The sequence below is a fragment of the Hemitrygon akajei genome, chromosome 16 (genome assembly GCF_048418815.1).
Source record: "Hemitrygon akajei chromosome 16, sHemAka1.3, whole genome shotgun sequence".
NCBI classification, from domain to species: Eukaryota; Metazoa; Chordata; class Chondrichthyes; order Myliobatiformes; family Dasyatidae; genus Hemitrygon; species Hemitrygon akajei.
This window is the reverse complement of record NC_133139.1, coordinates 32,953,052-32,976,002: the sequence shown is the minus strand read 5'-3', so window position 1 is coordinate 32,976,002 and position 22,951 is coordinate 32,953,052. Positions and strand designations below refer to the sequence as shown.

The following is a 22,951-nucleotide window of genomic DNA, read 5'->3' as shown; positions in this document are numbered from 1 at the left end:
GATCTTTATAGGAAACCAGTAAATGCTGATTATGCTAGTAATAACTTTGTACAATGAATGCAGTAATTTTGGAATGAAGTATTCTGGCAAAGGGCTAATCAGGTGGAATTGAATAATGTAACCAAAGGAAGCGCTTTTTTTCATGAGCTATATAAGACCACTAGACATAGGAACGGAATTAGGCCATTCAAACCATTGAGTCTGCTCTGCCATTTCATCATGACTGATTTATTATCCCTCTCGACCCCATTCTGCTGCTTTCTCCCTGTAACCTTTGATGCCCAGACTAACCAAGAAATATGCACATGTTGATATGGCTGGTCAGAGGAGGATGACAAAGTGCCTTGTGATCAAAATCACAAGACATTGAAAAGAATTATTCACAAATATTGTCGGAGAAATTTTACGAAGGGAGATTAGAAAGGCAGTTAATGTCACTATAGAGGGAAAGCAGAATGGAGATGAGATCAAAATAGCAAACATGAGAAATTGAGGAAAGACAGGAAGATGACAGTTTTGGACAAAACTGAATGTGATTTCCTGCTGGTGGAAAAGTTATCAGTGATAGAAATGAAACTGAATTAGGAGCTCCAAAGAGAATGTGGCAGAAGAATAAGGGATGTGTTTGAGGTGTGGTTGGTGAGGGCTATATCATGATCGTATTACAGGTAGTTTAATCTTGCACCAGTACTAATGATACAATATAAAATGCAGCCATTTTTAGTATTACATGCTGCCTCTGATGTTGCTGATCCTTTTATTTTTTAGAAGTGTGGGTACCATTTTGCACACAGACTGCATTCATGTGAGTCAAATTTAAGAAATCCCTCTGGATTTTTAAACTTGTTATTACAGTCTCCTCCATATGTGTGAAGGGCTGAACTGTTTCCTCTACATTATCCAACAGGGAATTTTTCCCAGTTTAACAAATAAAGACATTTCTCTTTTTGATGCCAGCTATCTGTTCTTATTGACAATTCCAGCTGAATTCTCTCTCAAAAATCTAAAATGTATTTTGTATTGTTAATTATACCATTTTCTCAGGAAAACAAATATTAAATTATCATCTGGACAAATTAATGTGTATGTCAATCTAAAAATGTATTAAAAATTATACTTTTAGAATGTAAATTAAGCATGGATGTTATCACCTACGATGTGATTGTTACGTATTACTTTGGGAAGGACTGCTAAAACTTTCATCTTGAAAGAGTAAAATTACTTGTACATCTGATTAGAATGCAAGACTTGTGGTTTTTATGGTCAAATGTTATGATCAGGTTGAAGCAGAGCCAAATCAGGATGCAGAGAAATGCATGCAGAGTTTCTACTTGCCTGATGCAGATGCGCACAGTCTCCTTTTGAGGGGAGAAAAACACTGGGGATTCTCGGCCATGTGTCAGGATGCTGGTGCAATTTAACTAACTCAGACTGGCCTAGAATTACATTTGCTCCCAAATGTTTTCAGCTTTTGGCTCAGTGCAACAGAGGAGTCATTCTGTTTTTCCAAGTTTTTCCTTTTATGGAATGTGATGAGTCCATAAGAAAAGGTGCATTGAATTTTGTACAGCTGTTGGCACTTAGCCACTCAGCTAGAACTTCAGCCCTTAAAGGAGCCTGTGCAATTTGTGTACACCACACAAGAAAAAAATACTGTAATTAGTCTTCTGTGCGAAACGACAGGAGAGGCAAGGGAGCACTTTTTCTTCCTCTTCATGTATTGCAAACAGAAGATTCTAGTGGAGGAGGTCAGCAGGAGAGAGGTTCTCTTAGCCAGGAGTGCCAGAAAATCATCGAGTCTTATAGTCAGGAGCACCATCTGAGTTTTTCTCCAGGACTGAAATACTGAGCAATGCAGAAAGAGTGTTATGGCCTTAAAGGAGGGGTTCCCAACCTTTTTTATGCCGTGGGCCCCTGCCATTAACTGAGGGGTCCATCAACCCCAGGTTGAGAACCTGTGCCTTAGAGATATAAAGGTAAGAGCTGAACACTTAGTCATAGAGAAGTAGAGAACAGAAACAGGCCCTTCAGCCCATCTAGTTCATGCCAATAACCATTTAAACTGTCTACTCCCAATGATCTGCACTGGGACCATTGCCCTGCATATCACTACTATCAAGCTTCTCTTAAATGTTGAAATTGAGCTCGTATGGACTATTTCTGCTGGCAGCTCATTCCACACTCTCTCGAACCTCTGATTGAAGAAGTTTCCCCTCATGTTCCCTTTAAACTTCTCACCTTTCACCCTTAAATGATGCCCTCTGGTTGTAGTCCCACCCAACCTCAGTGGAAAAAGCCTGCTTGCATTTACCCTGTCTATACCCCTCATAATCTTGTATACCTCTATCAAGTATCCTCTCAATCTTTTACGTTCTAAAGAATACAGCCAGAACCTATTCAATCTTTCCTTATAACTCAGGTCCTCCAAACCTGGCAACACCCTTGTAAGTTTTCTCTGTACTCTTTCAACCCTGTTTATATCTTTCCTGTAGTTAGGAGACTAAATTGCACACAATACTCCAAATTAGGCCTCACCAACATCTTGTACAACTTCAACATAACATCCCATCTTCTGTACTCAGATCCCTTTGACCTACCTTATTCCTCAGTGCCCTACCGATCACCGTGTAAGACATAAAACATAGAAATTTACAGCACATTTCAGGCCCTTTGGCCCACAATGTTGTGCCGACCAGACCTGTACTCTGCCTAGAATTTCCCTAGCGCATAGCCCTCTATATACCTATCTAAGAGGCTCTTAAAAGACCCTTTCGTATCTGCTTCCACCACCACCACTGTCAGCACATCCCATGCACCCACCACTCTGTGTGGAAAAACTTACCCCTGATATCCCCTTGGTACCCTTTTCCAAGCACCATAAAACTATGACCCCTCATTTTAGCCATTTCAGCCCTAGGAAAAAGCCTCTGGCTGTCTATATGATCAATACCCTTCTTCAACTTATACACCTCTGTTAGATCACCTCTCATCCTCCTTCGCTCCAAGAGGAAAAGGCCAAGTTCACTCAATCTATTCTCGTAAGGTATGCTCTCCAATCCAGGCAACATCCTTGTAAATCTCTTCTGCACTCTCCCTAAGGTATCCACATCTTTCCTGTAGTGAGGTGACCAGAACTGAACCCAGTTCTCCAAGTGGGGTCTGACCAAGGTCTTATATAGCCGCAACAATACCTCACAGCCTTTGAAATCAATCCCATGGTTGGTGAATGCCAACACACCATATGCCGTCTTGTCAACCTGCTCAGCAGCTTTGAGTGTCCTATCAAAACAAACCCCAAGATCTCTCAGATCCTCCACACTGCCAAGAGTCTTACCATTTATATTATATTCTGTCTTCAAATTGGACCTACCAAAATGAACCACTTCACACTTATCTGTGTTGAACTCCATCTGCCACTTCTCAGCCCAGTTCTGCATTCTATCGATGTTCCACAGTAACCTCTGACAACCCTCCAGCCTAACCACAACACCCCCAACCTTTGTGTCACTTGACCTACCCTGGCTGGTCCTACCAAAGTACAAGACCTTCGCACTTGTTTTTATTAAATTCCATCTGCCATTTTTCAGCCCATTTCTCCAGCTGATGCAGATTTCGCTGCAAGCCATGATAGCCTTCCTCACTGTCCACTATACCCCCAGTCTTGGTATCATCTGCACATTTGCTGATCCAGTTAAACATATTACCAACATTGATGTAGATGGCAAACAACAAAGGACCCAGCACCGATACTAGTGGCACACTACTAGTCACAGGTCTCCAGTCAGAGTCAACCCTCTATGACCACTCTCTGGCTTCTCTCACAAAGCCAATATGTTCACTACTTAGATGTGGTACTTTCTACAATGCCATAGCCACTCAGCACCATTTCTGACCCCTCCACACAATTGACAGTCACATAAGGATATTTCTTTCCCTTCACAAATTCCACTGCCTCCTCTTCTCCCCCCTCCCCCCACTCGCCACGCTATAACAATCTCAAATGACCATACTGAGACATCTTCCTGCACTCACAAACAGCCAAACATGCCAGGATTGCAAGGAATAGTCACTTCTAGAGAGCAGGGGATCCTCTTGGGCTCAGACACAGGAGGAGAAGGTCCTTTGCCTGATGGGTATTGGGCAGTTAAATCTGATAATGCTAGGGTCCCCTGAGGGGAACACAATATTTGTGGTATGCAAGTATCTTATTATTCTTAAACACCACTCATTTCCTTGTTAAAATCTAATTCCAAAAGATTCTGCACGTGAGCTGTCACACAGTACTGTATTCTGCAAAAGGTATATATAGTCATTATTAATATGCTCTTTATTTCTGTCCTTAGCATTGCAGCTCCTTAGAGAGAAGATCACCTCCTGCATGACAATAAGAAATAATTGCTGTGGAAGAGCAGGAGTTTAAAGATGATGCGTCTGTGGATGATGTGGGGGCAGAAGGACACCCTGTACATTACTTCTATCCCCGGTAAGTGCAACTCCGATAACATGAGGGCAGAACATGGTTTGGCAGTCAATTTTTTTCAGCAGGAATACAGGGAATTACAGATAAAGGCTGTACAGTGAAAGGCTTAGACATTTTCCAGCCTGTCAGAGCGAATGTTTATGATTACTAAGAACATGGAGAAAGCCATCACTTTCATAGGAGGTCAGGTGCAACCTGGAGAAGGTCAATTCTAATCTGTAGTGTAAGTTCACTTCTATACCAGGCATGGGAACCTTTTAGAAAGGTTAACTTGTCACGTGCTCTATCAACTATCTAGCTGGCCCCAAGCCGGTGTGATGTGAAAATACCTCATTGCTCTCAGGTAATGAATAATAATTTGCTGCTTCATTTGGCAGTAAAGATGATGATTATTTATCTTTTTTATTATGGATGGGGTTTAATGAATCTAGTGGTGGGAATGCATGTCATGTGTCAACAAACTTTTCGTGTGTGCTATCTTGAGCATGTTCGCCACTTCTGCTATAGCCATTCCTGGTAGAACACAGGAAGTAGAAGCTAGCCCTTCCAGGGAATGAGCTAATTTTGGGTGTTCAGCATATAGTTTTGCATCCCCTAGCATGGAAAGTGTGCAGCCTGGCACTAGCTGTAGAGATTGAGGTAACATGGCAAAGCACACTGAAGTGTTTTTTTATAAATAGGAACCAGTATAGTAAATATTGTATCAATTCTGCTTTCAATTTCATTTTAAATGTTATCAGTTTCATGATTTTAGAACTTCAATTTTTATTTTTAATGCTGAATAAAGTAGTTTTGTAATAGCTTAATTCTGTGTGTCATGAAATTTTGTGCAGAGCAATGAGGTACCACAATCAGAATAGATGAACTGATATATTAAACAGCAATTGTTGTTATATTCTGAAACTCCAGAATCAGACTTTCAACAGCCAGAGACATCACAGATTAAATGCCAATGTATTTGCATCTATCATTACAGAGGATGAATAACTTTGGAAGTAGTTCTGTGGTTGTTGTCTTTATGAAGCTCAGTATTTGGAAAAAGCCTTGTTGCCTCTTATTATTTCAAAGTACAGAAAGTTAATTGCATTGACAGCAGAAGAAAGTTCATGTACACCATGACCACTGTCCTTTGTTGAATTTCCTCTTAGATGGTCATACATTTTTTGCATGTTGATAATTCAGTGTGTGTTCTACATAAGCAAAAGATACTTGACATTTAACACTGCCATTCTATTTGAAGGGGTAGAATCATGTCATAGAGTTTCGTATCCTATTTGCAGAGCCACTTACTGTTGAAACAAGATAGCAACTTAGAACTAACATTCATTAGTAATTGCAGTAGTTTCATCCTCAAGACCTCTTCCTTCGAAAATGGATGTCAGCAAAGGTTATGCCTTCACATCAGCAGACCATTAACAGCACAGCTTTGATGAATTCAAGCTAATGCTTTTATTTCCCTCGCCTGCCTGTCTTGAAATAAAATACTTCTATGGCTGCTTCTCAAGTACAAGCAAAGAAATACAACATCTGAAAGAAAATCCAATACAGTGAATTTTGGTTAATTGGAACACATCAGGACCAGTATATTTTCGCCCAATTAAATGGCTGCCCCAATTAGCTGAAGTTTGATGAAAAGAGCTAAAAAAAAGTACTAAGACAAACTACCATATAACTGAGGAACAATTTATGTATTTAAATTAAATATAGGACAAATTACAACACTACCAATACCTCTCCAGTACTATAAAACTGTGTTTTAGTTGTCGACAGAGGAATTAATCTGGTGAATGCTACTGTGATCTTTTGTGTGTAAACGATCAAAATCAGTGCAGAAACTTAGTGTACTTAGTGCACAAAGATACTGATGACTGCAGCCTCCAAATCTCCATTTTCATTGTAAAATTCAAGATGATTGTCGATACCCTCAAATTCTTTGTAGTTCCTAACTTGTGGAAATAACGAAATTGTTTCATTTTCACTCCTGGCTGTGCCTGACGTCTCCAAGCCTAAATACTTGAAGCCTCAGTGAGCAAAACAGTTCCATATCGTTTTACTGCATATTTCTCACCAACTATCAATGACAAAAATCACTGTGTTTTGAACACAAGCACATGCAACTGACGCTCTTTAAAAACTGCTTAAAGTACAGTGTAGTGTCTAATGGCCACACAAGTGCACATGACTGACAATAGTTAGATGCTGTTTGGTACAGTCTACTATCCCAAGTAAGCTGCATTGTGCCCCAAATAAATGAAGGAAATCCTGACTAGTTTTTGTTTTTTAAGAGTTGTCCCAAATAAACAGTTGATCTGATTGACTGATGGCCTAATCCACAGTGTTTCAGTAAATAGTATGAACATCTGGAATTTGCTGATTCAGTGCAGATAGTGATTAATAACTAATTAGTTGATCTAATTAGTGATTAATAACTAATTTCAGATTGATAAAGTTCAAAGTAAATTTATTATCAAAACGCATATACATCACAAGATACAACCCTGTAATTCATTTTCTTGTAGGCATACTCAATAAATCCAATAACCATAGTAGAATCAATGAAAGACCACGCCAACAGGGCGGACAACCAGTGTGCAAAAGACAACAAACTGCAATTACAGAAAGAAAGAAAAAGTAATAATATTAATAATAAATAAATGACCAATAAATATTGAGAACATCAGATGAAGAGTGCCTGAAAGTGAGTCCATAGGTTGTGAGAACAGTTCTGTGTTGGGCAAGTGAAGTTGAGTGAAGTTACTTCCTCTGGTTCAGGAGCCCAATGGTTGAGTGGAAATAACTGTTCTTGAACCTGGGTAGTATGAATCCTGCAGCTCCTGTACCTTCTTCCTGATGAAATCAACAAGAAGAGAGCATAACCTGGGTGGTGGTGGTCCCTAATGATGAATGCTGCTTAACTGCGACAGCTCTCTGTGTAGATATGTTTAATGGTGGGGAGGGGTTTAACCTTTATGGACTGGGCTGTATTCACTACTTTCTGTAGGATTTTCCATTCAAGGGCATTGGTGTTTCTATACTAGTCCATGATATAGTCAGTCAATATAGTCTCTACCACTCATCTATAGAAGTTTGTCAAAGTAGAGGCACTACTGTGCTTTCTTTGTATTTGCACTTGCGAGCTGGGCCCAGGACAGGTCCTCTGAAATGATAACCTCGGCCTCTGATTAACCTCTGATCATTGTACAGTTAATTCTACTTCTAAAAGAGAGGTGTCAATTTATACATCTCTATTGAGATGCACAAGTTGTGTATATTTCATTGGCTTTCACTTTAATATTGAAATTGAACCTGGCTACACTTCTGAAATGCTAGCTACCACCCAGATTTTATTAAATTATCAAAATACCCCTGGTGCCCTCCTCCTTCCCTTTCTCCCATGGTCCACTCTCTTATCAGACAGCAGACTGGTAGAACATGTGAGGGAGAGGCCTGCATACTCCAAAGGACCTCAGTCTCCTCAGGAAGTAGAGGCGACTCTGGCCCTTCTTGTACACAATCTCTGAATTGGTGCTCCACTGAAGTCTGTTGTCCAGGTGCATCACCAGGTACTTGTAGGTCCTCACCACATCTACGTCATCACCATCAATAGCCTTGGTCTTCCTAAAGTCTATCACCATCTCCTTTGTCTTAACTGATGTTGAGCTGCAGATGATTCAGCTTGCACCATTCGACAAAGTCCTCCACCAGAGCCTTGTGTTCATCCTTCTGTCCTCCCTTTATACATCCAACTATTGCCGAGTCATTGGAGAATTTCTGCAGATGACATGACTCACTGTTGTATCTGAAGTCTGAGGTATACAGGGTAAATACAGTCCCCTATGGGGCTCTAGTCCTGCTATAACCATGTCTGACACACAGCTCTGAAGCTGCACAACTGTGGTCTGCCAGTCAGGTTCTCCATTATCCAGGATACAATGGGAGTGCCAACCTGCAATGATCGGAGCTTCTCCCCCAGCAACGAGGGCTGTATGGTATTGAAGGCACTTGAGAAATCAAAAACCATGATCCACACAGTGCTGCCCTGCTTATCCAAATTGGAGTAAACTCTGTTTAGCAGATAGATGATAACATCATCAACTTCAGTGTGCTCCTGGTAGGCAAACTGCAGAGGATTGACAGCTGATATGACCAGGGGTCAGAGATAAGGCAGGATCAGCCTCTCTAGGCTCTTCATGATGTGTGACGTCAGGGCCAATGTGAGTAAGTTTTTATAAGCTTTGGAACAAGAACAGGGACTCCTTAGAGTTTGAGTAAGGTAGGGGGAATAAAAAAGAATGTTGTAGTGAGAGGGGATAATATAATTAAGAGGATAGATAATCTCTATAGCTCTAATGTGAGTCCCAAAGGCTGTATTGCTTGCTGTATTGTCAGGAGTAAGGACTAGACCTTGAAGCTGGAGAAAAACATGGAGCAGGAGAGGAAAGTATATTTTACTCTTTCCTTTCAGAAACAAACTAAAGTGTATGAGAAGAATAGGAGAAGGAAAGAAGTAGGAAAGAAGTTTCCTGGTCCATGTGGGAATCAGCAAAATAGGTAGGATGAAGGAGGTGGTTTTGCTGAAGGAAATGAAAAATCCTGGGTCCAATTAAAATGCAGAAAAACTGGATTACTACCCGAGATATAGTCAAACTGACAGAGGCAGTGAGGTTAGAGTATTGAATACTTGGCTCAAAGGTTAGAGTGGGAGAAATGTTTCTCTTTTCATGGAACACTGTGGACCTGGGGAACTGCCAAAGCGGTTGGAATAGAGCCGATTAGGGCATTCTTCAGATCAACTGAGTTGCAGCAAATCTAATAATTCAAATCATTAGCAAGGCATTATTCTAAGTAGTTAAATTTGGGGTTCATGTTCATGCAAGACCTGAAGTAGAAAGTCAAAAAGAAATGATAAGGTGATTATGCTGGCAGCAAAATGGATAGAGAGAACCAGTGTGAAAGGAAAGAATATAACATGTAAAGTTAGAACTCTAGGTAAACAGTGAAAAATAATGACACAAGTGAAGGCTTTTTATCTAAATGCACATACCATTCATAATAGACAATTGAATTGTATATATAGAAGTTATGAGAAATTACAAAGATATGGCTGCCTAGTGACCAAGGCTGGAATTAATTACTCCAAGGTATTTAAATTTTTGCAAAGATTTGCAAATGGAAAATGAGAATTGATTACATCTGTTATAAAAGCATGGAATAAAAGCACTAGATAGGATCCTACCTCGAAAATCAAGATCTGGGATTAGGGTAAGTGAAGCTAAGATAAGCATGGGCAGAATACAGTGATGAGAATTATTAGGTAGTATCACTAAGAGAATTGAGCATATTAACAAGAATAACACTGTAATAGTGGGGGACTTTAATCTACATCTAAGCTGGGATATTAGCTGTGATAGTCTGAAGAACAAATTCCTCGATTTATAATAGATAGTTTTCCAAATCATTATGTTGAGAAATCAAATGAGAAATAGGCCTTTTTGATCTATGGTTATACATTGAGTAAGGATTAATTAATGTTTTTTGTAATTAAGAGGCCTTTAGGGATGACTGATAATTTGATATAAAATTTTATATTATTGGGACTAGAAGGGAGTTAATTCAATCTTAAATCTAAATAATTCAAGCTACAATGAAATGAGATATGAATTGACTCATAGATTAGGCAATTATTAAAAGGTGTAACACTAAACAAGCAATGGCTAACACTTAAATAATTAACATATACTGTAGTTTGCAACAGCTACATATTCCCTCAAACAGAATGGAAAAAGTGTTCAGTTATCTAACGAAGAGTTAAAGATAGTGGCATAGTGTAACCAAGAAGTGCCATACACTTGAAGACTTGAAAGTTACAGAATTCTGCAAGGAATGACCAAGAAAAGGGTAACTAGAATATAACAGTAATGTGCAACACACACAAAAAGCTGGAGGAACTCAGCAGGTCAGGTAGCATCTATGGAAATGAATAAGCAGTCAACACTTAAAACAAAGGAGCTGATTGTGGATTACAGGAGGAATGGAGATAGACTCAACATCAATAGGACTGCATTTGAGAGGGTGAGTAGTTTCAAGTTCCTTGGTGTAGACATCACTGAAGATCTTACCTAGACTATACACACCAGCTGTGTGGCAAAAAAAGCACAACAGCATCTTTTCCACTTCAGGTGACTGAAGAGGTTCGGCATGAGCCCTCAAATTCTCAAGACCTTCTACAGGGGCACCTTTGGGAGTATCCTGACTGCCTGTATCACCACCTTGTACGGGAACTACATCAGTCTTGATCACTGGGCGCTGTAGAGAGCGGTACAGACAACCCAGTGCATCTGTGGATGTGAACTTCCCTCCACTGAGGACATTTACAGCAACAGGTGCTTAAAGAAGGCCTGGAAGATCATCGAGGACACCAGTCACCCCCAACCTAGATTGTTTCAGCTGTTTCTGTCTGGCAAACAGTACCATAGCATTAAAGCCAGGACCAACAGGCTTCTTTTTACAAGCCATTGGACTTGTAAATTCACATATCTGTACATTGCGTTGGAGTCATAACGCAAAGATTTTTGCTCTCACATTGTGGGATGGATGTAAAATTTAAATAAATTCAATCAGGACAGATAATGTTGCAGGAAGCATGAAAACAGACTGAAAAGGCTTTTGTATGCAGCTAAGACGAAAATGATCAACAAAATGATCGAGACACAGCACAGAAATATGTCTGGTACATCAAGTTCAATCTGACCATCAACCACACATTGCCACTAAAATTAGTCCCATGTTTATTCTCCCCACATTGTCATTAACTGAAACACCTGGAGAGCAAAGATGCATACATCATATATCAAAATCCTTTAAGGAAATTAATAGCCTTTCTAAAACCTGCCCTGCCATGCAACATCTGCCCTACCTCAGTATGTCCAGCTGCTCTTGGGCAAGACAGAAAACTTTCCAGCTTACATTGTGGACAACATTTTAATTGACTTGAATTATGAATTGAAATAACAAATATAGGTGATTTCAAAAATTGGTGCATGATCGGGAAACTTCATGGCAATTTTCATAATCCGCAGCCCAAAATCCATAAGATATGTCCATAAGTATTCAGGAAGCAAGATCTTTGTTGTCCGATGTTATACAGGAGGTCTAGAGGGAAATGATACTGAAAGCCGATAAATCATCAGAATCCGGTAACCTGTATCTCAATGTTTTCAAAGACTGTGGAGGCTCTGATGTGAGTACATTGGGTATTAAAGGAGTTGAAAGATACGGAACTAGATCAAGAAAGTGGCATAGGGTAAAGGATGGGCCATGATCTTATTGAATAGTAACGTAGGCATAAGGGATTGACAGCCTGCTCTGTTAAATTCTGAAACTATGGAAGTATGTGTCTCAGTGACCTTGATCTTGACTTGCAAAATCCAGCCTGTAGTTGAACCCACAGAAGGTTGCAAATTCCGTCAGAAACTATTTTGGTAAAGTTTGATTTCTGTGGACTATCCTTGGGGGGGTGGGGGTTGGATGTAATTGAGATTGGATAGTGGTTCCCTTAAAGAACTCTCTATAGGATAAGATGTGCAGCAGTTAGCCCTTCTATACTTCCTTCCTCACAGTTCTACTCTTGTACAGTATTGTCAAAAATCTTAGGTACATGCAAGAAAATTCTGTAAAGCAAAGATGCTTCCAAAAATAATGAAATGAAAAGTTTCTAAATATCAAAGAAGTTACTATAAAGAGCAGTGACAAATGAAAACCTAAAACTCAATATTTAGTATGACCACACTTTGCCTTTAAAACTGCATCAATTCTCTTAGGTACAGTGTCATGCAGTTTTATAAGAAAATTGACTGCTAGGTTGTCTTGAGCATCTTGGAGAACATGCCACAGTTCTATTGCAGACTTAGGCTGTCTTGCTTTGCTTCTGTCTCTCCGGGTAATCCCAGACAGCCCTGATGATGTTGAGATCAGGACTCTGTAGAGGCCATACCATTTGACCCATTGCAATTTGCCTATCAACGGCAGATGCAGTCTCAATGGCTCTTCACACGGTTTTGGATCAGCTGGACAACACAAATACCTACGTCAGGATGGTGTTCATCGACTGTAGTTCAGCATTTAATACCATCATTCCCACAATCCTGATTGAGAAGTTACAGAACCTGGGCCTCTGTACCTCCCTCTGCAATTGGATCCTCAGTTTCCTAACCAAAGACCACAATCTGAGTGGATTGGTGATAATATCTCCTCGTCACTGACAATCAACACTGGTACACCTCAGGGGTGTGTGCTTACTCCACTGCTCTACTCTCTCTACACCCATGACTGTGTGGCTAGGCATAGCTCAAATACCATCTATAAATCTGCTGATGATACAACCATTGTTGGTGGAATCTCAGATGGTGACAAGAGGGCATACCCAGGAACGAGATATGCCAACTAGTGGAGTGGTGTCATAGCAACAACCTGGCACTCAACGTCAGTAAGGCAAAAGAGCTGATTGTGGACTTCAGGAAGGGTAAGACGAAGGAACACATACCAATCCTCATAGTGGGATCAGAAGTGGAGAGAGTGAGCAGCTTCAAGTTCCTGGGTGTCAAGATCTCTGAGGACCTAACCTGGTCCCAACATATCAATGCAGTTATAAAGAAAGCAAGACAGCAACTATACTTCATTAGGAGTTTGAAGAGATTTGGTATGTCAACAAATACACTCAAAAACTTCTATAGTTGTGCTGTGGAGAGCATTCTGACAGGCTGCATCTCTGTCTGTTATGGGGGGGCTACTGCAAAGGACTGAAAGAAACTGCAGAGGCTAGTTGGCTCCATCTTGGGTACGAGCCTACAAAGTACCCAGAACATCTTCAAGGAGCGGTGACTCAGAAAGGCAGCTTCCATTATTAAGGACTTCCAGCACCCAGGGCATGCCATTTTCTCACTGTTGCCATCAGGTAGGAGGTACAGAAGCCTGAAGGCACATATTCAGCAATTCAGGAACAGCTTCTTCCCCTTTGCCATCTGATTCCTAAATGGAAATTGAATCCTTCAACACTACCTCACTTTTTAAAAAATATACTGTTTTTTGCACAATTTTTAATCTATTCAATATACATACACTGTAATTAATTAATTAATCCCCCCCCCCTTCTATATTGTGTATTGCATTGAGCTGCTGCTAAGTTATCAAATTTCACGACACATGCCGGTGATAATAAACCTGATTCTGATTCTGAAACAATATTTAAAAAATCTAGGGTGCATAAGACTATTGCAGAGTACTGCACGTAATCCCTCTGGTTTCTGCAGTCCATTTCCAAGCTTTGAAATAAAGTTACCAGGGAACCATGCAAACATTCAGTATGGAGATCCAAGATTCTGAACTGGCATTGGAAAACCAGTGATGATTGGTAATAGATCTTAGAATGAGCATCCAGGTTGCAAAGTGAGCTGAAGCAGAGTGCAGAAAAGAGTTGCCCTTTTATATTTTATAGAAAGCAGCATTAATAACACTTGTTTTGTGAGTGGTCAACAGCTGGTAAGCTTTGGATAAAGGTCACTGATTGCATTCAGCAATGCTTAAAAATGAGGATTAACATCTTTTGGCTGCACATTCATTGTTGGAAACATCAGCTCATACTGGGAAGTGCCTGGTTGAATTAGCAATACGATTGAATTCTTAGGCCAGTGAGTAATCATTGGCAATCTTGACTCATTCCTGTTTTGTCAGTGTGTGTGTGTTCATATCTCGACACAGATGTTGAAATAATTAGTAAATCAGCCACGTACTCTGTACTTTCCAGTCACGTCATGAGGGCCACATAAGGTACTCTGAGGATCAGTATCATATGCGCACATTTTTTTTTCTCCCTAAGCTTAACAGATAATCATAGCCCACCCCATATCCTTCTGAAAACAAAGTTTGTGCCTCTGATTACATTAAGAACTTATAATGTAACAGATATGTATGCTAAAGGAGAACTAAAGAAACATTCATACCGGTGGTATTTGTTGGAAGATGGAAGTGGAGCTGTAAATACTAAATTGAAATCAAAAGAACCAGAGATGTGTTCAAGTCCCACAGTCGCAGTCATGGAATTTAAATTCAGTTCATTAAATAAAATCTGACTTTCAAAAATAAGTCAATGTCTGAAATAGTAATTATAAAGCTGTTGCACTACTATAAAAACCCATCTGGTTTACTGATCCACTTGGGAGAAGATTTTGGTGAACCTTGCCCTGTCTGGCCTATATGTGCTCCACACCCAATGTGGTTGACTCTTACTATAACTGCCAGCCAAAATCAGCCAGCAGAGCATTTCATTAGAGTGCAGTTAGGAAGGGTAATAAATGTAGGCCATAAAAGGTTAGAAATAAAACCAAATTACTATCTACTTGCTTGTGGATAGAAATTGAATTAACATACATGAATTTAAACAGAAACCTATAATGTCTAGATTGGGATGAATTTCTTTAAAAGTGTCATAGTCATAGAGTACTACTGCACAGAAACAGGCCCTTTGGCCTATCTAGTCTCTGCTGAACTATTATTCTGCCTAGTCTCATCGACCTGTACCCGGACCATAGCCCTCCATACACCTCTCATCCATGTACTACTCCAAATTTCTCTTAAATGTTGAAATCGAATCTGCATTGAGCACTTCTGCTGGCAGCTCATTCCACGTACTCATCACCCTCTGAGTGAAGAAGTTCCACCTAATGTTCCCCTTAAAACATTTTACCTTTTACCCTTAACCCATGACCTGAAGATCTGGTCTCACCTAATGTCAATGGGAAAAGCCTGCTTGCATTTACCCTATTTTTATCCCTCATAATTTTGTATACCTCAATCAAATCTCCCCTCATTCTTCTGTGTTCTAGTGAATAAAGCCCTAACCTATTCAACCTTTTCTTATAACTCAGATCCTCTAGGCAACATCCTTGTAAATTTTCTCTGCATTCTTTCAATCTTAGGTGTCTTGGCCTGAAACATCGACTGTTTATTCATTTTGATAGATGCTGCCTGACTTACTGAGTTCCTCCAGCATTTTGTGTGTGTTGTTAGTGATATATTTCCTGTAGGTACAGTAGGTGACCGGAACTGGACACAATACTCCAACTATGCACATACAAGGAATTTACTTCCGGCAGATGTTGTCTCTCTGCTCATAACAATAATAATGATAAATATAAATGAAAATATAGATTATAGATACAGGTAGTGCAATCCAAGTAATAGTTAGCCGACAGTTAACCGGCAGTTAACTGTTCAGCAAAGTGACCGCAGTAGGGAAAAAACTTCTCCAGTGCCTATTAGTCTTAGTCTGGAGGGATCTGAAGCGCCTACCAGACGGAAGCAGATCAAACAGTCCGTGCGCAGGATGGGAGGAGTCCTTTATGATGTTCCCCGCCCTCTTCTTCAACCTGGAAGAGTACAGGTCCACAATAGAGGGCAGGGAGGCTCCAATAATGCGCTCGGCAGTCCTCACTGTGCGCTGTAGTCTGGTTCTATCCTGCTTGGTGGTGGCTCCAAACCACACAATGATGGAGGTGTACAGGACAGACTCAATGACTGCAGTGTAGAACTGCAGCAGCAATTCCTGAGGCAGACCGTATTTCCTCAAGAGCCGCAGGAAATACATACGCTGCTGGGCCTTCTTCAGGATGGAGCTGATGTTCTGCTCCCACTTCAGATCCTAAGAGATGGTTCCCAGGAACCTAAAGATCTCCACGGTGGACACAGGGCTGCTGAGGACTGTGAGGGGAGACATAGCGGGGGGATGTCTCCTGAAATCCACTATCATCTCCTTTGTCTTGAGCGTGTTCAGCTCCAGATTGTTCCGACTGCACCAGAGCGCCAGTTGGTCCACCTGCTGTCGATATGCAGACTCATCACTATTCTGGATGAGTCCGATGACGGTAGTGTTGTCTGCAAACTTCAAAAGCTTCACATAGGGGTTAGAGGAGGTGCAGTCATTGGTGTAGAGGGAGAACAGCAGTGGAGAGAGGACACACCCCTGGGGGGTGCCGGTGTTGGTGATTCGAATATCCGAGGTGACCTGTCCCATCCTTACCTGCTGACTTCTGTTGGTCAGGAAGCTGTAAATCCAATCGCAGAGGTCAGGTGGCACAGTAAGGTGAGATTTTGGAGCAGAGGGTATGAGGGACGATGGTGTTAAACGCCGAACTGAAATCCACAAACAGCATCCGAGCATAGGTCCCAGGACGATCCAGATGTTGCAGGATATAGTGCAGTCCCAGGTTGACTGCATCGCCTACTGACCTATTTGCCCGGTAGGCAAACTGCAGGGGATCCAGCAGGCTGCTGGTGAGGGTCTTCAGGTGGTTCAACACCAAGCGTTCAAAGGATTTCATGACTACAGATGTCAGTGCGACAGGTCTGTAGTCGTTCAGTCCTGTGATGGTGGGTTTCTTGGGGACCGGGATGATGGTAGAGCGCTTGAAGCAAGTCAGAACCTCACTCAGCTCCAGAGATCTGTTAAAGAGCTGAGTGAAGATGGGAGCCAGCTGATCAGCACAGGCTCGTAGACAGGAGGGGGAGACCCCATCTGGGCCTGGAGATTTTCGGGTCTTAAGTCGCTGGAACAGTCGACATACTTCTCCTTCGCTGATTCTAAGCTGTGATCCAGGGGGGCTGGGCAGAGATGGTGGGGAGGTGATTGCAGTGATTGATGGTCGAGGGAAGGCAGGAAGAGAGACCAAAGAGGGGGGAGGGACAGGTGTAAGATGGACCCTCTCAGATCTACAGTAAAAGGTATTAAGGTCGTCAGCCAAAGCTTTGTTAACCTCAGCAGGGTTAAACATACCACTTAAACATAACATCCTAACTCCTGTACTCAGTACAGTACTTAGACTTACGATAGCCAATGTGTCAAAAACTCTGTTTATGACCCTATCTACAACACTTTTAAGGAATTAAGATCTGTATGCCCAGATTCCTCTGTTCTACTACACTCCTCAGTGCCCTACCACTCAATGTACAAGTCCTAACCTGATTTGTCCTCCTGAAGTGCAAAACATTCGTCTGCACTGAATTCCATCTGCTATTTTTAAGCCCATTTTTCCAACTGGTCCAGATCCTGCTGCAAGCTTTGATAGCCTTCCTCACTGTCCTCAAATCTTGGTGTCATCTGCAAATTTGCTGAGCCAGTTTACCACATTATCATCCAGATCATTGACAGAGATGACAAACAACAATGGACCCTGCAGCACAGCACTACTCATGGGCCTCCAGTCAGAGAGGCAACCAACGTCTAATCCAATTTACTACCTCATCCTGAGTGCCTAGTGACTGAACCTTCTTGACCTCCCATGCGGAATCTTGTCAGATGTTTACAGTTATTCCTGTCCTGTCTTTTATTCTCATTTCCCAAGCCATCTTGCAACTAACGTATTGTAAATGGCTATTTAAATTGTCTGATGCAAGACTTAACAACAATTTTCGTAAAACTTTCTGATGATCTATCAAATCTGATCACCTATTTTAAAATGTTCTTTTAATATGATTAATTATTGCTGTCATGTAACACAATACTAAAACTAAAATGGACACACTGGAATCCAGAGCTGAGTTCCTCCAGCAGTTTATATTTTGCTTTGTTCATTTGTTATGTGCCATGTCTTGATTGTGGTCTTTTTATGACAATTATTGTTCTTGGCTAATTTTTCTACAGAGGTGGTTTATCATTGCCTTCTTCTAGGCAGTGTCTTTACAAGATGGATGACCCCACCCATTATCAATATTCTTCAGAAATTGTCTGCCTGGCATCAGAGGTCGCATAACCAGCTGCTCATATGACCATCTACCACCAGCTCCTATGGTTTCAGTGACACTGATTATGGGGCTAAGCAGGTGCTACACCTTATCCAAGGGTGGCCTGCAGGCTAGCGGATGGAGGGAGAGCCTTACACCTCCTTTGGTAGAGACATATCTCCACCCTGCCACCCCTTGTTTCTTATACCTGATCTAAAATGGCTGTTGGTCATTGATTCTTGGACATACCATTCTTAAAAAACACATGCATTCTGTTACTTTTGTAAATTTGGTATTGCGAGTACACATGAAGATTAAATCCTTTCATTCACTCAGTATGATTGCATTGCCATTATTGAACATTTGTCTAATCTAATCAATTTTAGATGATTGAAAGATCTTTTTGATTGGTGCTAAATTTACAACTGCCTTTATTCCAAAAAATTGTCTTATGATATTTAGTGTTCTCTGAAAGAGAACTGATCAGGTGGATTTTTAAGTGGTATTTATTGTAATGTTAACACAAACAATAGTGTGACATATTTCAAGGCAGGACAAGGTGAGGGTTCTTAGTACTCATGATCTAACAAAGACAGCATACGTACATAGAACACAGAACAGAGGCCCACAATATATGTGCTGACTGTGACGCCAATTTAAATTGCTTATCGGCCTGCATGTGGTTTATCTCTCTCCATTCCCTGTCTGTTCATATATCTGTTTAAATGCTTCTTAGACATCTTCCAAGAAACCTTTACACATGGATGTGATGGTAATTATGATCTTTTATTGAATGTCTGCACCGTTAGTCCTAATAGGGCTTGCGATTAGGATAAATCAATTTAGAATATCAAGGTTTATAAATTTTGTTTTTTAGACGTGTGAAAGTGGGAGTCTGTCCCTAGTGGCATTTATTCATTGTTGCCATGACAACGGGTGACTGCTGTCATCTCCCTGGTTCTCTCTGTGACTGTGCTGCCAGTGCTGCCTTTTCTAAGACGGTAGCAACAGCCGATGTGGGTCGGCCTCAATACATCACGCAAGTGACAGCAAAAAATGGCCGTCTCCTATCAACTGTGGTGAAAGCTCTAAGTACACAGAGGTAAGTGAATGTGCGCCGCCAGAAAATGGGAATACATTTCTCTCTATTTGTTCTTGCTATTTCACAGTATGACAGAAAGGGAGTGTTATGTTTAGCAGCTTTATAGGTAAATCAGCTTTTTCTGTCTGAAACTTTTTTCTCTGCAGTTTACCAGGAGACCAAATTAACATGTCTGTGGGCTAGAGATCTTTTTTGCAAACCTGGGACAACTATGTCATAGAAACAAAAAATGCTAGACATCCTCAGCAAATCATGCAGCACCTGTGGCACAGAGTTAAGTTTCAAACTGGAGACCCTTCTTCAGAGATGGGGGAGGAAATTTTTAAAAAGTTTTTTAGATACAAGAACATGAGAAAATGGGAGCAGGAGTAGGCCATCAGGCCCCTCAAGATTGTCCCACCTTCAAAATGATCGTCATGGATCTATGCTGGTCTCAACTCCGTACAGGGAACCTGGATGAAGGATTAAAAAGTAAAGGGGAATTTCTGTGATTGGGTGGGGCTAGGATTGCAGTTAGGATGAATTTCAATAGGACAGAGGGTGACAAAGAAATGTAGTCTGTTGTCAGTATGTGTTAATGAAGAGAGGTAAAAAATTAATAGATGAATTGACCTTATTACTTACGTCAGGGGTGTCAAACTCATTTTAGGTCACGGGCCGGATTGAGCAAAATGCAGCTTCATGCGGGCCGGATCAGTCGGACGCGTGCGAACGCAGCTTTCGTTGCCTCCGTTTTTTCAGCCTGCTCTCATGTGTCTCAGTCTCTGCTATAACTACAAAGTGTTTCACTTTACAAATTCCATTTCTTATGAAGAAGACTGCCGAGCAAGACTGCCGAATAAACACTAAAAACCCTGAAAACCTGGTACCTGAATAAACTCAGCATTAGCTATATCATACACCATAGGCGCTTCGATTACTGGGGCCAGCTTTAATAGTAATTAGATATTATCTCACGGGCCAAAGATAATTCCACCGCGGGCCGGATTTGGCCCACAGGCCTTGAGTTTGACATATATGACTTACGTCCTTCACATACATGAGAAGTAAAAATCTTTGTTATGTCTTTGTCTAAATGTGCAATGTGCGATTTATAGTAATTTGTAATAAATAGTATGTACAACAGGACTGTCAATATAACATAGAAATACAATTGTGTCAGTGTGAATTAATCAGTCTGATGGCCTAGTGGAAGAAGCTGTCCCAGAGCTTGTTGATCTTGGTTTTTATGTTGCGGTACCGTTTCCCGGATGGTAGCAGCTGGAACAATTTGTGCTTGGGGTGACTCGGGCCCCCAATGATCCTTTGGGCTCTTTCTACACACCTGTCTTTGTAGATGTCCTGAATAGTGGGAAGTTCACATCTACAGATGTGCTGGGCTGTCCGCACCACTCTCTGCAGCCTTGTGATTGAAGGAAGTACAGTTCCCAGTGATGCAGCTAGTGAGGATGCTCTCAATTGTGCCCCTGTAGAAAGTTCTTAGGATTTGGTGACCCATGCCAAACTTCTTCAACCGTCTGAGATGTGCTTTTTTCACCACACAGCCGGTATGTACAGACCATGTGAGATCCTCAGTGATGTGTATGCCAAGAAATTTAAAGCTGATCACCCTCTCAGCCCCAGATCCATTGATGTCAATAAGGATTAGCCTGTCTCCGTTCCTTCTGTAGTCCACAACCAACTCCTTTGTTTTTGCGACATTGAGGGAGAGAGGTTGTTTTCTTGACACCACCTCGTCAGGGTGATAACTTCTTCTTTGTAGGCTGCCTCGTTATTATTTGAGATTAGACCAATCAATGTAGTATTGTCGTCAAATGTAATCAGCAGATTAGAGCTGTGGGTGGTGACACAGTCATGGGTATACAGAGAGTAAAGGAGGGGGTTTAGGACACAGCCCTGAGGGGCTCCTATGTTAAGGGTCAGACGGACAGAGGTGAGGGAGCCCACTCTTGCCACCTGCCAGCAATCTGACAGGAAGTCCAGGATCCAACTGCACAAGGAAGGGTGAAGGCCAAGGTCTCTGAGCTTCTTGTTGAGTTTGGAGAGAATTCTGGTGTTGAATGTTGAACTGTAGACCAAGAACAATATTCTCACATAAGCATCCTTCTCCAGATGTGTAAGGCTGGTGTGTAGAGCTGTGGCTATTGTGTCATCTGTCAATCGATTGTGTTGGTAGGCGAATTGTAGCAGGTCCAGTGTGGGTGATAGCATGCTGCAGATGTAGTCCTTGATCAGCCTCTCAAATCATTTGCTTATTATTGAGGTGAGTGCGACAGGACCCCATCGATCAGATATGTTACCTTGGTCTTTTTAGGTACAGGGACAATGGTGGATGTTTTGAAGCAAGAGGGCACTCTACACAGGGACAGGGAAAGATTAGAAATGACTAGGAGCAAAAGAAAGCCTGTTCTGATGTCAACAGAGAATGCAAAGTGTTGGAGGTTGGAGAATTCAACACTGAATCCAGAAGGTTGGATTGTGCTGTGACAGTTTGCATGCAGTTCCTATGGGAATCATCAGATATTCCCGTTTAGGACTACTACAGCTTAAATCTACAGTCACAGCCATGGGTATTTCAGTAAGCAGCATCATTTTAAGAAGTTTTTAAAAAAAATCTATCAATATTCAAAATCGATAGATCCCATACAGCAGACTCGTGTCACGAATGCAGTTCCCCTTTTTTAAAAAAAAAGGAAGTGGGGACAGTGCACTGGACACAATTGAAACATCAAGGCCTGAGATCTCCGCTTCCAGCTATCCTGCTGTCGAATGTACAGTCTGTGGAAAATAAAACTGAAGATCTCAGAGCAAGATTACTATAGCAGAGGGACATTAGGAACTGCTGTGTACTTTGCTTCACAGAATCATGGCTTTCCTTCGCCATTTTGGATGCAGCACTGCACCCAAATGGCTTCACCTTTCTTCCCAAAGACAGGACAGCTCAGTCTTTTAAAAGTAGAGGAGCTCAAGTATGCTTTACAATTAACTCATTGTGGTACACAGACATGGCGGTTCCGTCTCAGTCCTGCTCGTCTGACCTGGAGCATCTAAATGTTATTGTTTTTATTTGCCAAGAGAATTTTCTGCCATCATCCTGGTAGCAGTGTACATTCCACCTCAGGCAATGTCAGTCAGGCACTGGAGGAGCTGAGCACAGTAATCTGCAGCCATGAAACAGCATATCTTGATGCCTTCCCTATCACTGAAGAGGATTTTAACTAGGCCAGCTTGAAGAAGTCTCTGAACAATTACCACCAACATATCACCAATGGAACTGGAGGAGTCAACGCACTTGACCACTGTTACACCACAGTCAAGAACACTTATCGTGCCATCCCACGCCCACACTTTGGAAAGTCTGATCACCTGGCTGAGATAGTAGCACCGTTGATGAGGACCAAGAAGGTATGGTCAAATGGTCAAGGGAGACAGAGGAGTGCTTACAGGACTGCTTTGAGTCGGTAGACTGGACAGTATTCAGGGATTCATCTTCAAATCTGAATGAATATGCCACAGTTGTCACCAACTTCATCAGGACCTGTGTGGATGAGTATGTGGCTTTGAGAACATACTGGCCATACCCAAGCCAAAAGCCA

General features: G+C 41.4%; 1 protein-coding gene across 2 annotated transcripts in view; it reads left to right on the top strand.

The window, feature by feature from the left end:
- Window positions 1-22,951, top strand: part of marchf2 (membrane-associated ring finger (C3HC4) 2) — a 78,221-nt gene that overhangs the window by 27,857 nt on the left and 27,413 nt on the right. For both annotated transcript variants that reach the window (XM_073068643.1, XM_073068644.1), the window contains exons 2-3: window positions 4,344-4,483; window positions 19,131-19,355. In XM_073068643.1, coding sequence (XP_072924744.1) covers window positions 19,180-19,355 — 176 coding nt within the window. In that variant the 5' untranslated portion in view covers window positions 4,344-4,483; window positions 19,131-19,179. The remainder of the gene's footprint in view (window positions 1-4,343; window positions 4,484-19,130; window positions 19,356-22,951) is intronic.